At 26.3% G+C, this 15641-nt stretch overlaps 2 protein-coding genes across 2 annotated transcripts in view; both read right to left on the bottom strand.

Moving 5' to 3' along the window:
* The window catches only part of LOC129963249 (tryptophan 5-hydroxylase 1-like), a 48503-nt gene extending 45635 nt beyond the window's left edge, over window positions 1–2868 (bottom strand). The window contains exon 1 of the mRNA XM_056077486.1: window positions 2750–2868. Within this exon, the coding sequence (XP_055933461.1) occupies window positions 2750–2860 (111 nt within the window). The 5' untranslated portion in view covers window positions 2861–2868. The remainder of the gene's footprint in view (window positions 1–2749) is intronic.
* A 7489-nt stretch (window positions 2869–10357) lies between these two features.
* LOC129963419 (BLOC-1-related complex subunit 5-like) lies at window positions 10358–15511 on the bottom strand. The gene is made up of 4 exons (XM_056077773.1): window positions 15238–15511; window positions 13184–13380; window positions 12540–12728; window positions 10358–10927 (listed from the first exon to the last, which is right to left on the bottom strand). Exons 1-4 carry the CDS (start codon window positions 15401–15403, stop codon window positions 10712–10714), a joined length of 768 nt encoding a protein of 255 aa, XP_055933748.1. The 5' UTR covers window positions 15404–15511; the 3' UTR covers window positions 10358–10711.
* Window positions 15512–15641: the final 130 nt, after the last annotated feature.

Raw genomic sequence — 15641 nt, 5'->3', positions numbered from 1 at the left:
GTTATTTTTTGTCTTTCAAAAGCAATGTTATTTTAACTAATTTATTATTTTTTTTTCCATTAACTGAATTAAAGATGCATAAAACGGTCAACAATGGGATAAAAAAATTTCTTTTAAAATAAAAAAAAATGATAAACTACATGCTAATATCATAGCCTTAAGTAAATTTCAATAAAAAATTATTTTTTCAAAACAACTAAAACATTTCTGCATCTTACTTCATAGATACATCGAAATAAAGTATTCTTTACTGTTACAGAACATTGTATGAAAAATGAGATTAAAAAATGTCATCATTCAACTTTTCACAAGTTTCCGAAATGCACTTTTCTGATTGTTAATTAGGTCTTCTAGTTGCGAAAAATTTATATCCTTGCTACATTAGGGCGGAATTCAGCTAAATTTTTGAAATTACGATGGCTCAATTAAGCCAATCAGAAGCCCGTATATTTGTAAACATATAGTATTTTGCGGTATGTAAAAACACAGGCTTTTGATTGACCAAACTTGTCCATCATAATTGCGAAAATTTAGATGAAAATTTAGCCGCCCTAGAAATTCATGGATTTATGAAATGTAGATTTGTGTGTGTGTGTGTGTGTGTGTGTGTGTGTGTGTGTGTGTGTGTGTGTGTGTGTGTGTGTGTGTGTGTGTGTGTGTGTGTGTGTGTGTGTGTGTGTGTGTTCATACGATAGATTAGTGAAGAAGCTAACATAAAACTGACGGATTTTACACTGTACTGATATTTTGTATAAAAAAAGTTCATGAAAGAAGGAAATGTAAAATAAACTTTCAATTGGATTTGTCCCGCCCCCCCCCTCTGATGTAGGGACCCAGGGCATATACCCCTGCCTTAGTCAGGCTCTGCTTTTTAAGTGTATATCTTAACAATCAAAATGTTCCTAATTTATTAAAATCCAAAAGTAATTTTAGATTGTTCTTTCATTTGATGTATATAAAATGCAGTCCATCAATGCTGAGTGACATTATTATTTGAATATTAGTAATGTAGCGGCAAACAGCTGGTCGCCGTAGGCGGCTTGTCTTAAATAATAATTAAAATTATTTCAAAAGTAATCTTATTTTAAGCATTAAATCAAATTAGTGTCGAAATAAAGAACTTTTTTTATTGAAAAAGTAAAAATAACAATAATAATAATAATAATTTTTTGCAAGAATATTTATTTTAAACAAATATTATAACTCCAAGACATTTTAGCAATTAATTTTAAAAAAGTTCTACACACATAACAATTTTTCTTTTATTTACGCGATGTAAGAATAAGCGTAATTATCTTTACTAATAATTAAAATATGTGTGTTGGTATTCTACAAATCAAACTGTATGACCTAGCCTACCAAATTTGGTAGATGCATGCTTTTATGGGTAAAAATGCGCACTTTCGTGCAAATTAAAAAAAAATTAGAATCTTAATTAATTAAAAATTAAGCTGAATGCTGAATTTTCGCGTTTTATAGTATAACTTCTAAAAATATTATTGCATAAAAATAAATTTTACACTTTTTCAAAATTTAAGAAATAGTCTTTTTAATAATATCAATTTAATATCGTGCAAGTTTTTTCTAAATTTTGCCTTTCAAAAATTTTTTTTTTTCCTAATATTGAACAAAAGATTATATTGTTTTCCTGAAATTCAAACCTTTTTCATTGTTTCATTAAATACATAATCTCGTAAATTCTTTCTATTGTTGAAAGCTAAAGAAGGAGGACTCTATTTAATACCTTCATAGCTTACAAAATGAATAAAAGTGACGATACCGTGAAATACAGAAAATAGATTAGCTGCAAATTTACTTTTTTAATTTTGTTATGATATCATAGAAATGGCCTTCAAAAAGAAAGATTAATGCACACAATGAACAGAACATATGTAAGATAATTAAAATAATACAACTTTAATGTTTGGCAGTTTGACGAAATCATTGATATGCAGTTACATCTAAACGATTTAAGTGAAATTAAATATACCCAATATCCCAAGCGAACCAGCTGGTAATCAAATAATTAAAAAAGGTACCAGTATTGTTTATTTATTATAGTAAATTATTTTTAATTATATTTAAAAATGTATATTAATATGATATTTTTATAAATTATCATATTACTTACATCATAAGTGACCTATGTGATGGAAAAATCATTCAAAACTTTCCACAAGGCTGATCGTTTAACTTACGATTTTCACATTTGACAATATTTACTTATTGTGTAGTACAGATTCGCTAAGAAAAGGTTTTCAAAAATGTTTTATAAATTTTTAATTGAAAATTTATCACAATTTTGATATTTTTTCCTCAATAATTTCATAGCAGATGATCCGACATTTTTATACCACTTTGAAAATTTGTTTAAAAAATAAAACTTTCAGCGATAAAATTTTTATTTTAATCAAGCGTTTTTCTTTAATTTAAATAATTTTTTAATTTTTAAATGCATTTTATTGTTTTATTCACTGAGTTCATACTCGCGCATGTTATTAAAAATTCATTTTTCATACAACTCATCATTTTTATATCATTAAGAGTAAATTTTAAAAATAATATAAAATATATGAATCCAGCCTATAACATTATTATGCTACCACTTTTCGAATTAGAGACTGGCATCACCATTAATAATTTTTTTCAGATAATATTTATTCAAAAAAAAAAAAAAACATCTTGCTTTTATTCGTAAGCCGATATTTAAAAATATATGAATATTTCGACAATCTAAAAATAATCTTACTTTTATTTCTTCGATGTAAGAATCAGTAAAATCTGGCAAGCTGGCCATCGCAGGGGTGCTGCAACATCTTCGACTCTGAAAGGTGCTCCTCTTTACACTGGCCGACTCCATGGTTGCAGTTCGACGCTGGAGACAACTTGAAAATCCCTTCAGCAGGATAGTGTCCTGCTGAAAGAAGATCCGGGCGATGCAACGTGTTGATCACTTCCGAAGGGGAAGGAGGGAGTTTTTTTCTGAGTAGGAGGGCTCGCTCGGCCTGACTCGCCAATCCGGGAGACGGAACTTATGCTCGGAATGCGCGACAAAATGTCAAGTAAGATTCCGTATAACTAATGCTTTTGTCTTTCTAATCGGTTTTCCTCAGATAGAGACATTTTCGTCAAAGTATCAATCTCTTATTGGTGCGATTTATATTAAGTAATATATCACAGCTACTAAAATCTACATATTTAAAAGAATTAAAAATTATATGAAATTTATATTTTTCAAAAGAAATATTCAATCATTATAGATTGTGGTCCACTGAAAGCAAATTTTCTTTAAATTTGTGTTGTTTAAAAGATTTTCATGTTTTTCTAATTCACAAGATAGACTGATAATTTTTAGAATATTGGAAACTGAAAATTCCGATTTTCTTACAATTAATATTTTTCGAACTGCAAATTTTTTTTTTTTTTTTTTTTGAATGGCGTTCAGTGTGTCATTTAATTTGAGCAAACGACTGATTTATTTCTTAAGAAAAAAGAAAGGGAATATGATTATTTTTAAAACAATAACAATGGTTAGAACATAAAATTATTCTTTAAAACTGTTTCTTTTTGTCTAAATGATTTTTCCCTTTCAACATTAAATGGAAATGGCATTTACAATTTTTTAACAATATATTTCTCTTTCACTGCCACCTCCTCTTTTATTTTTTAACTATTTGAATTGCTTTTCTTTTCCTTTCAATCTTATTATTAAAATTTTTAAATTAATTCATTTGTATTTATTCTTTTTATTAAATTAAGGATACAGTAATTAAGGATAAAGTTTGTGAATTGATGTATTTCATGCTCTGAAAATGTTCTTCATATCTTTTTCGAATAAAATTATTCATTAGAAATTTTTATTGAAAATTTTCTTAAAATTTTAAATTGCACCTGAGACATTTAAAATATATTTATTCGAATCAATATCTCTAGAAAAAAAATGTTGGAATAATATAAATATAAAGATATTATCAAGGATTTTCATATCGATAATCTTTAAAGAATAAATCAAAACGAAAATGATAAATAAGCACAAAACGTTTTAAATCTTAATATAATTAAAAGTCATTGCAGCTCTCCATTTATATATGTATATCCTATATCTCCTAAACAATTAAGTCGAAATCAATCAAATTTTGCACAATTTTTTTAATTAACCTTTTAAAAGGCCATTTTCTTTCTAGTCATAGTATATTAAAATATTTTTTTAGAATTGAGATTAGCTTAAGAAAAGTGATTCGTTTAGCTTATTAGATAAATTTAATTTGATTGATTAATTAATTCAGCTAATTAATAATTGACAAATCAAGACACACCATTTTGTGTGAGATAAGGAATTGAGACATCTAAGTTTCTGTCATATTGAAACATTTGTTAGAACTTACTCTATCCTACATAACTTCATAAAAATATTGATGAATTTGGTGGGAAGTATACTTTCCATAGTCCTAGAAAGGGTTAAGATAAGAGGAAGAATACTGTCAAGTTTCCAAGTACAAAAAATATTTAATTCAGTTAATTAGAAATTAACTGAGATTTCGCCCTTTTATCCCTTTAAGAGAGAACTCAACTTCTTAGTGTTCTCTCTTTCAATGTTATTTATTTCATTTTTGAAATATACTTCATTCAAATGTTATTAATTAAAAAAAAATTAAACGCATTAAAATTAATGTTAACTTTGTCACTATTTTTTGAAATTTCTGTTTTATTTTAAAACATAGTTTTTTCACAAAGTTTTCCTTAGTTTCAAAGTAGTAATTTAATATTTAAAAACAGTTAAAACAGAGGCAAGAAAACTAACGCTCCTGCGAACAAATAAAATAGATGCTCGACGACAGCAGCCGCTTCAGTCTATGAATAATCAACCAAAATTTTGCTTTTTCTCATCAAAACTTCGGAAGAAATTATTTCGAAAACGTTCGCATCATCTTAAAATTAAAAACTTTATCTTTTCAACGATCATGAATTCTTTTAAAAAATACAATACAACGCTGATGATTTTGAAATAAAGAAACTTGTAAGTATTATTTTTCTGGACAAGATTAAGACTTTGGACCACTTTACTACTATTTTTTAAATTTTCTTTTTTATTTCAATACATCATCATCATTATCATATTTGACTAGACAGCCCAAGGTGGGCCAGTGCCTTCCTCTGAATTCTGTTCCACCGAATTCTACTTTTGACACTTGTGCACCAGTTTCTTTCTTGGATAGCCAGAAAGTCTGTCTCCACTGACTCCATCCATCCATCTCATTTTGGGTCTACCCCTCATCCTACTTGTTAGAGGTTTATGTAAAAAAAATTTTTTTTTAATATGGAATCATCATTCATTCTAAATATATGAGCCTCCCAGTTCATCCGATTTATTTTTATGAGCTTTATAATATCTGGCTCTATAGATTTTATATAGCTCAAAGTTATATCTTCTTCTCAAACAGAGTTGATTTCTATCCTACCAAGAATGAATGGCTCGCTGGAATTTTTCTTTCGAAAATGGCTACTTTATTTTCAACAGCTTTGGTCAGGATCCAGGTCTCTGAGCCATAGGTAAGTATTGGTCTAATTAAGGTTTTATATAGTAAAAATTTTGTATTTCTTGATAGTAGTGAGGATTTAAAAAATCGTTTTAGTCCGTAAAAGGCTTTATTTGTATCCATTAAATGACCTTGAATCTCCTTAACTATGTTATTGTCATCAGTAACTATAGAACCAAGATAAGTAAAACTTTGGACAACCTGAAATTTGTGAGAACCAATTTCTAGATGGGATTCATGGGAGATTCCAATACTTAGTACAGACATATATTTGATCTTTTTCGCTATTTCAATACATATGTTTTGGAAAATGATTTTGTATATTATGATATTTTACACAAAAATCGTCTCTATATTAAATACATTGCACATGAAAATATTTTTTTTTTCCGAACGACACCGGGTATATCAATTAATAATGAAATAAAGCCTTTATGAAAGTAACGAAAATGTACTTTTTTCCACACATTTACATAATTCGTGTCTTTTTTACTCACCTTTTATCTTCTACATTTTCTGTACGTTCAAAAAGGGGTGAAATGGTACAGAAAGGAATATCGCAAACCCTCGAAGTAACGAAAATCCGCAAGCATGAATACTCCTCTTCATGACTCAGCGTGTAGTTGACGAATCATAATGCTTTTTGAACTTCGTAATAAGATGAAGAAAACTGAGAAAGCATTTTAGACAAAGAAATCTCTTTTTTTCGGAAGTTTGATAACAATTCGGCAATCAATTCTTCTTTTCACACTTTTAAATGAATTAGAGACCGGGCACTTTTCAATAAATTTTTCAGCCTCAAATTATGGATTAGAAATGATTTGTCTTTGTTCGCATTAAATCATTGAATGCATGAAATGGTAAAACCATTTAATGTTATAAAAATAAGATATTGTAAATTGTCTGTTCATAAGATAGCATACGGCTGCAGATCGGTTCGGGAATTTCTATTTTATTAGATGCCAGTCGGAAGTAGTTCCGTTCATCTAGGGGGGGGGATAAGATGGAAATTGTATTACTGTTTATTACAGCTTGTTACTTATTTAAATACATTCTGTATTCAGGACATTCTTATTCCTTATAGCTCAGGATTGCCATTGATCTAAGGGCATCTAAAAATTTATAATGTCAATTTCATTTTAATTTTGAAATTAAAACAATTCTTTAATTATGATTTTTTTTTATATAAATGTTAAAAGTATGATTGAATCTTTGACTGGACAAACGTCTATGTTGTAATGTTATATAAATATGCATTTCAGTTTAAAAAATATATATTCAAATCCAAACTACAAACTAGCCTAAACTAAGCGTGCATTAGAAGTTAACTCATATCACCAATTATAAAGTAAGCAATTGCATACTTGTATCTAAAATCATAGTACAGCTTAATTTATTTGTAAATTCAAAGGAATATTTTTGCATCAATCAAATGAATGAATTAAAATATTAAAAAATACGAAGTTTTTAAATACTCTATTATTGCATTAAATAAATATATGGATTAAAGCAGAAAATATACTTTTTTTATAATGCAACCGTTAAAATTAATCATTAAGAGTGGCAAACGTTCGTTTTCAATATCGAAGTTTGGAAGAAGAAAAAAAAATCGATTTGCAAAAATTTTATATGTTAATCAGGATGATTAACAGGTGAATTTTTTTGTTTCAAAATTATTTTATTTTGTAGGTTATTTCAATTAAATTATTGGTAGTCAGTCTTAGTTTAGAAGAATTGATAACTACATTGTTCGAACTCAAAGTGCTCAATTTGTTTAAGCAGCAGTGCTGATATTTCAAGGGAAAAAGAAACGTTCTCGACTTTCACATCAATTAAAACATCTTAATTAATTTACTAGTAACTTTACTAAACACAAATGATCGATTATGTCATATTTTTTTCAATAAGAAATTATTTATCTCCAAAATAATAAATAAAATCGCTTTTAATTTGTCGATTATATATTTTAATAAGATAATTATGACATATTTAGAAAATATATAATTGAAATATTTTCTGCTACAAGGAGTCAAACAAACTGAAATAATTGTTACATGGTATAATATTTCATGAAACTAAGAGGCAAACACAAAGCAATACTACAATAAGGACACCAAAATCTTTAATTCTTTCCTTAAACCTTTTGAATAATACAATTTGCATTTCTTGTTACATTTGCTCTTTAACTAAGCGATACATCATCAGCAAAATGTCTTTCAGTTAATCTAGATAGTTTTGGTGTCAAAGAAAGATGTATTATATTAGTAAATGAAAATTAATCTTTTAATCCCTTATCCTTATATTTTTCAGAAATATTTTCTTCCTCAAGATAACTGTTGGCTGCATTTTGAAAGCATACAACATACAAATTATGGTATTAATGAAATGTTAATTACTCAAATGCACATGGCAGAATGTACATTGTCTTATCAAAAATGTTATATTGACATTTGAAATTGAACTGTGCAGATTTAAAGAGTTTCCACATAGCCATACTAGATTTTAAGGAATAAGAACAATGTAATATATAATGCAATCCACGTTTCTTTAAAATAAATCCCCGAGGAAAAAAGTTATCATACTCATTAGAGTTGTATGATGAAATATTTCATAATTCCCCAATTAACAGGTTATTAACTTAACATTGTTGAGAACTTGTGCTAAGAATAATCTGCAGATCATCATTACAGAATCTGTCAGAATTAGTTTCAAGTACAGATTTGATAAGAGGAATAGAAAACATATTTTTAATGAATACACCAAATATTTTAAAAAGAATTAATGGTAGATGATGGATAACTTGCATATCTTTATTAGCAAACACCATAAGCTTTCTAACAAAATTTGAAAATTCTGAAAATTAATGTTTGATATTAAGCTCGGAAATCTTCACCCTCCATTTTATTTGTGATTATTTTTGTTTAATAATATTGCAATGATATCTGTGAAATGTTATCAAACGCTTATGTATAGCCTTTTCTTTATGTAAACTAGTGACATCTTTTATTTATAATTATGATATATTTTCTAAATTACCTTTCTACACACTATTGTAACATGAACATCATGCAAATTATTAAGCATGCACACACAAAGTTTTAATGCTCATGACAGCATTTTTATTTATTTATTTATTCAACACAAAGAAACAGAAAATTTCTCTCATTTAAGAAAAGTAGCAATTCTTAAAGTTTAGTTGCTCTCTTTATTAATTTATGAAATGGTAAACTTCCTTCTAAACAGAATATAAAAATTAGAAACTGGATTAATGCTTCAGTCTAAAAATATTATTATGCAGAAATACAGGTCTAAATATAATTATTGTACAAAATCAAAATCAATCCTATTTTTTACAAGAGAATCATTTAAAATATTGAGCATGAATCTAAGAAAAGTAAAAGAAATAAATTCGAAAATGAATTTCTGAGTGATTTTAAATACCTTAAACAATTAACATCTTTTCAGTTATCATGACAGTTCCAAAATTTAAAACAATTAAGGATATTTTCAATCACAACTAGATATTTATGGTTTTATAAATTACATAAAGACATAAAAAAAATCCCCTTGTCTTCTACATGTATACCTTATTAGGACAAAAAAAAAAAAAAAATCGATTTACATCTTACATAACAAATTAATAAATATCACATTTTATCCTGTACAAATATTATTACCAAATGTAAAACATTTACAAAATAAATATAGAATCAACAAATCTACAGCACTACAGAAAATAAATAATTTACACCTCACAATACTATTTTGGCATATTGACTATCAATACCTATAATAAGATATATGGGTACAGGATGAGAAAATTTTCAATTTTAAGCAAATACCAGATGAATAAATGAGTTAAAAGAAAAATTTGAAAGCATGAATGGTACACCTATTCCAATTGGCTTATAAATTTCAAGAAACATAATGATGAAGATGAGTTTATTACTTTCAGTTTATCACTATGCATTAATATTCGTTATACACAGAATAAAATCTAAACTAGACAGATAAATTATAACTTTACTGAAATGAAATGTAATTCACACAACAGCATATGTTTACAAGAACACCTCACAAAACAGCAATTAAATACTCACTAAGAATACTTACAGATCAAAAGATATCATAACTTTTTTTTTTCAGTATTGAAAAGTAGCTTTCACACAATACAGTTAATTCATTCAAACAGGATTACATTATTACTCTTTATTTCAATAATTTTTGCACACTTATTTACATTTGTTACAGACTACAAAAATGAGTTGTACTTTAATGTAATTATAAATATATATTTTAAATTTTTACAAGAAAAAAAACATTTTCTTCAGAAATTTGTTTAAAATATAAGAAATTTAAAATGTAAGATTTAGACTTTGAAGAATCTATCAGAATTTTTGGAACAAATTGGATTTTTCAAAGGAAAATTTAAAAAAAAAAAAAAAAAATGTTGAGATTGGGGGGGGGGGATAGCAGTAATATTTTTACTATATTTTATAAAATCAGTTATAAAAATTTTCTGAAATATTATTTAGAAAAAACACTACAAATAAAGGGGAAAAATTACTTCAGATATAAAATAAAATAATTTAATTGCTGTACTATGCAAATAAAATATATTTCAAAAATAAGACACACATCTTTTTCCAATACAAGCAATTAAGTAAACATTTCAATACATTTTATACTGCTTAAATTTAAATTTGGAAACAAGTATCATAAAAAAGAATCTTTTATGTTTTATAAAATATTTCTTTGCTTTAAAAAAAGCTTTTAAATTACAATTTACAATTTTTACAATTTTTTTTTCACCAGTTTAACAGCTATTCGATAAAGAAATACAAATAAGAAATGAAATATTTAGAAAGACAAATAAGAAATGAAATAATTGACAATTAGAAATACAAATAAGAAATGAAATATTTTAGAATTAATTTAGTCAAAAATGACAATAACTTACAGCATATCAATTTGTATTTTAGATATTTTTTATTAAAATTCATAATTATGGAATCAGAACAGTAAATATTGAAATTTATTATATTAAAAAGCCGAAACTTGTATGTTGCAGTGGAAATAGTGGAAATAATGACACATTGATAGGTAGTTGCTTTTCAAGATTCTTCAGATTCAAATAAGGAAGTGAATGCATCATCGCATTCACTTTCCCAATCCTATCCTGTTACCATGACAAAAGGTTCAAGCCTCTCTTCAGGAGGCAGCATATTATTCAAAGTTTCCATATTTTTAATAATATCTTTCAGTCCTGTTTGGCACCTTTGCAAATTGTTAGAAATCTCTTGCACTTTTCCTAACTGTTCTGCATATTTGGCAAATTTCTTCTGTCGTTCTGTTAACATATTTGTCAAAGTGGTAATAGCAAAATCAATCTGTAAAGAATTTTTTTTTTTAAATCAGAAAGTAAAATATATAGAAAACAATAATCTATTAATATGGTAGACATATTAACAAAAGTTTTTTCAACTAAATTGATGGGAATACAAACTGCATCAAAACATAAATATATTAACTTAGCCTTCTTTAAGATAAAGTAAATTTTGATTTCTAGAAAAAAGTATAAATGCAATTCTATTTTTCTAGTAACTTTTGTTCTATATATAATTCAAATATAGTATTAAAAGTAAAGTTAATTTATATCAAAATGCTTGTCTATGTGGGTGCTAGTTGGATTATTTAAAAAGTTGATTGTTTGCATTAAACTTTTAAGACCTATCAAATATAAAAAAGAAGGGTGAAGGGTAGAAGAGAAACAAATAACAAAAAAATTTTAACTATTGTAAATCCTTCAATAATTAAATCACTGAATAAAGTATGTTAATATGGGGATTTCTCACAATTAACCTTTTGCAACTGAAATCACAGAGTGTCCAGTACATTATGAAATCTTAAGAATTACTAATTTTCAAGAAACTAAAATTTCTGACACCTATTATTGAGATTAAACTGTTATGTAGAAAATATAATAATTGCAACAGGTGTTGAGAGAGCATATATAATGTTAAGGTAACAGCAGTAAACTAGGGAACACAATTAAAATAAGAAAAGAGAAAAACATTTTAAGAAATAATGTATAAAGAATTATTAATCGCAAATTTCCTGAATTCACTGGTTCAGTAGATAATAAAAAATAACGAATTCCAGAATAAATGCATCATTGCCAGCATCAATAATTTTTTTATGTGTTTTTCATGAATAAAGTTTCTTTTTTTTTTCTTCCCCTTCTGTGTTTTCCAAAAATACGAGCTGAAACTTTTAAGAAGCAATCTTAGATGCACGCACATGCTAGCGCACACACACACTGGTACCTTGAGAGAGATTACATTAAATAAATCCATTGTAAAAAAAAAATTTTGGTTTGTAAGTTTAAAAAAATTTATTTATGTCCTTAATTATTAAAGTTATTTTTGTTCTTTATTTTTAATTAATTTTCTCTTTTTTAAAAAAAGATTACTTTTTAAAAGATTTTTTAAAGTTTTCTAATAGAGGTAGTTTATATTAAAAGAGCAATTGCTTGAAATTCATAATTTGTAATAATTAATAAATATAATAAAATTAAAAATATTTTAATAGTAAATGGAAAAGAGTGTTGGCAGAGACAGATATATAGCTTATTATAAACCAGAAGTAGACTAATTAAAAATTCAAATTTTGAAAGATGATAATATGATGTACATGTGATTATAAATAACTCAGTTACATAATTAATTCAAAGTGTAAAGAATAACATTGCTCACATGATTTTTTTTATATCATTTCTGACCAAACTTGGTTCTAAGTAAATTTTTATGTTATTATGAGCACCAAAAAAATTACATTGATAATGACATTTATACAAGCCTTGGTCCATACTTTTTATTCATTAACACATAAGGTAAATAATTCAAAATCATTATTCATAAAATTAATAATAAATATTTCCCTTAAAACACTTTCTCAAAATATTGATTTAATAAAAACTCAAAATTAAAAAATAAATTTTACCTCTCGTATTCTCTGGGTTAGAGCATTTTGTTCAGTGCTGACTATTTCTGCACACATTTTCAGATGATCTTGGTACCTTCGACACAATCGTAAAATGCACTGATAATCCAGTTTATCCAGTACTTCTGGATCATGTATAGTAGGAATATTCAAAGCTCCTCTCATTATTGGAAGAAATGTTGGAATTTTCTAAAACCAAACAAAAAATCAATAGAAAATAGGAAATTACTACAAAATAAATAAAATAATAAAATTCAAACAATTTTTAATTGAATATGCATTAAAATCTTATAAACTGTTTCTTTCTTGGATATACTACTTATAAAGTTTCTTGAAAACAAAGTTTCAAGATTTGATTAAATTTATGCATAATAATAACTGCAATTGATAGAGAATCTGCAGATAACAAATACAAAGAGGCAAATTAATTAAGAAATAATTTATGAATGTCTAAATGCATTATATTTGAAAGCATTGACTAAGAAATTATATAAAGAAATTTCTTTTTCAATTAGAAGCAAAAAATTCATTTAAACAAATTTTCAACCGACATAGAAAATCAGTTTTATTAAAATTTAATCCCCATTTTTATAATTATAATAATATTCATTCTATACATCTTTTTCCTACAAACTTATACACACTTGTATGCGAATCAGCTCTGCATCTGTCTCCAATGTATCCATACTTGGAGCTCCTTCTTTGACAACTACAATATCATGCCCTGATGATGATCCAGCATAAGATTTAGGTCTGGGTGCTTTAGGGGAAGATCTAGGAGAAGGTGTGGCCGAAGCACGTAAACTGTGAGCTGGACTTTTAGATGGCAATTTCGGAGAATCTAAAGTAAATAAAATACAGCAATCAAGTACTAAAACAAAGATAAGCAACTTCTCTGAAATTAAAAATTTTTATAAAATGCATTATGAACTGTTACATTTGATTATATATATTTATTGTATAGGTAATTTCTTTTCCTTCTAGTATTATTCCAAGTGCCAAATATTATATAAAAATAACATTTTCAAATGAAGATATATAATAAAATTTTTTTAAAAATTAATTAATATTTATACAAACTCTGCAAAGCATAATTGATTTGCCACTCTAAAACTTAGAAGTATATATAATTTACAAATGATTCTAAAAACATTTTTTTTTTTCAAATCAGTAATTTAATAATGAAAATGTCCAGCATTTTAAAATAAATCCATTTATAAAAAATTGAATTTATTTACATAAATATGCTTATTCTGGCAAATGTGCATAGGAACATACTATTATCTGAGAATATGAGTTGAGTTTTAAAAATAGGTTCCATTTTTTTTAAACTCAATTTCTTTCTCTTTTTCCTAATTTCAACACTGAAGAATATCTAAAATTGTAGATTCTAATTCCAAATGAAATTTCATATATTTGGCAATCACAATACTGAGACAGAGATTACAATTTATAATAAATTTTTCATATTTAATATAAAAAGTATACGTTAAAAGACTAGAAGAATTTTGACAGAAACATTTTATTTTCATTCTATTAGGAACATAGCTTTTCAATTTATTTTTAATTATTAATGTTCTATTTTCTCTTTATTTCTTTAAAACTCTGTTGTTTACAAATAAAAAGATCTTTTTTTTCTATTGAAATGGGATAACAAATAAAATTTTAAAAGTTCTGATTAGTGAATTACCACATAAAGGAATAATATCAAGCATTTTAATAAAAATGTATTATAAATTCTGCTCTTAATATATTGTCAGAAACTTGTAAATATAATTATTGAATAATAATGTAATCAAAACTGAAGCTATGCGAAAAAATCGGGCATATGGCAGCAAATGATACCAAGTTGAAATATTTTTTAATCAGTAAGTCATCAAACTTTAAAAATTGTTTTCATTACATTAGATAGTTTGGCAAGTTTTGATAGGCTTGGCAAGAATCTGATATCCAATTCTCCTGTTTTACCAAAACTGGATTATGATTCAAATTCAAAGCAATTACAATACTGCAATCAAAAATATAATTTTCTTATATATATATATATATATAACAGGCATACCATTTTAAAACATTTTTAAATCAGGTTCCAATCAACAGGTTTCTGTTCTAACAAAGTAATTTCTGATAAGCATATTATTCTGCAAACTTTCAAATAAATTTCATGTGAGAACTTTTTTTGTATTAAACGCATAAGGTCATTAGTTTGTATTCAATATTTTTGGGATCATTTGAATATTTATCAGGCTTTTTCTTACTAAAACTGCCTCCAATCAATTTTTAAAACTAATAACAATACCATTAATTAAATTTTGTTTAAATGACAAATTATTATCTTACAAGCAGAACAGATAGTGCATCAGGGAATTTGTACATTATATTTTATCATTGCTGGTATAAATATTACAAATTCTACTCACTATGGCACCCTTTCGTAAATTTAATCAACGGTATACTTTATTACTATGAATATCGCTTTGACCCCAAGCAATTACATCACCGAAAATGTGAAGACGAAAATTAACGGTTAATGAGTAAAGATTCGTAAAGCTAAAGTGTATTCAAACAACAAGTAAAACTGCCTTCAATTATATCGCCGAAAAATGTGAAGATGAAGATTAACGGTTAATGAGTAAAGATTCGTAAAGCTAAAGTGTATTCAAACAACAAGTAAAACTGCCTTTTAAATCTTATATACCTCCAATCGGTCTATTCACTGTGTAGGAAATATAAGGAATATCTGAATCGGAACTTATAGATGGGCCTGGAGATGAACTCCTTGCTCGCTGATGTTCTTTCATTTTGGTTCCAGATTTATGTACATTTTGAACTTTTGAAGACTGGCTACTTTGCTCAGATCCCATTTTAAAATTGGTTGTATTCGTTAACTTCTTAACAAACTTTCATGATTATATTCAACAAGAATAATTAACATGAAAGCTAACAACAACAATATGACAGACAAGTAAGTAAACACAACGTGTCTACCGATTGCCATATTATTTTATCAAAATTCTTTACAAACAGACAAGATGTAGGATTACTAAAGTATTTTACTCCTAAGGAATTGTATTAAATATTATAGATTGGTTGTAACTCTTA

Source organism: Argiope bruennichi, chromosome 3, assembly GCF_947563725.1.
Source record: "Argiope bruennichi chromosome 3, qqArgBrue1.1, whole genome shotgun sequence".
Taxonomy (NCBI): Eukaryota; Metazoa; Arthropoda; class Arachnida; order Araneae; family Araneidae; genus Argiope; species Argiope bruennichi.
This window is presented reverse-complemented; position numbering and strand designations above follow the sequence as displayed.

Excerpts from the sequence above, each read along its gene's own strand:
- LOC129963419 (XM_056077773.1), bottom strand. The coding sequence starts at position 15,403 with ATGGGATCTGAGCAAAGTAGCCAGTCTTCAAAAGTTCAAAATGTACAT. Across the intron at positions 13,381-15,237 it reads AGTGAATAGACCGATTGGAG|ATTCTCCGAAATTGCCATCT; the intron begins GTATATAAGATT and ends TATTTACTTTAG. Across the intron at positions 12,729-13,183 it reads CAGAGCTGATTCGCATACAA|AAAATTCCAACATTTCTTCC; the intron begins GTGTGTATAAGT and ends GTTTGGTTTTAG.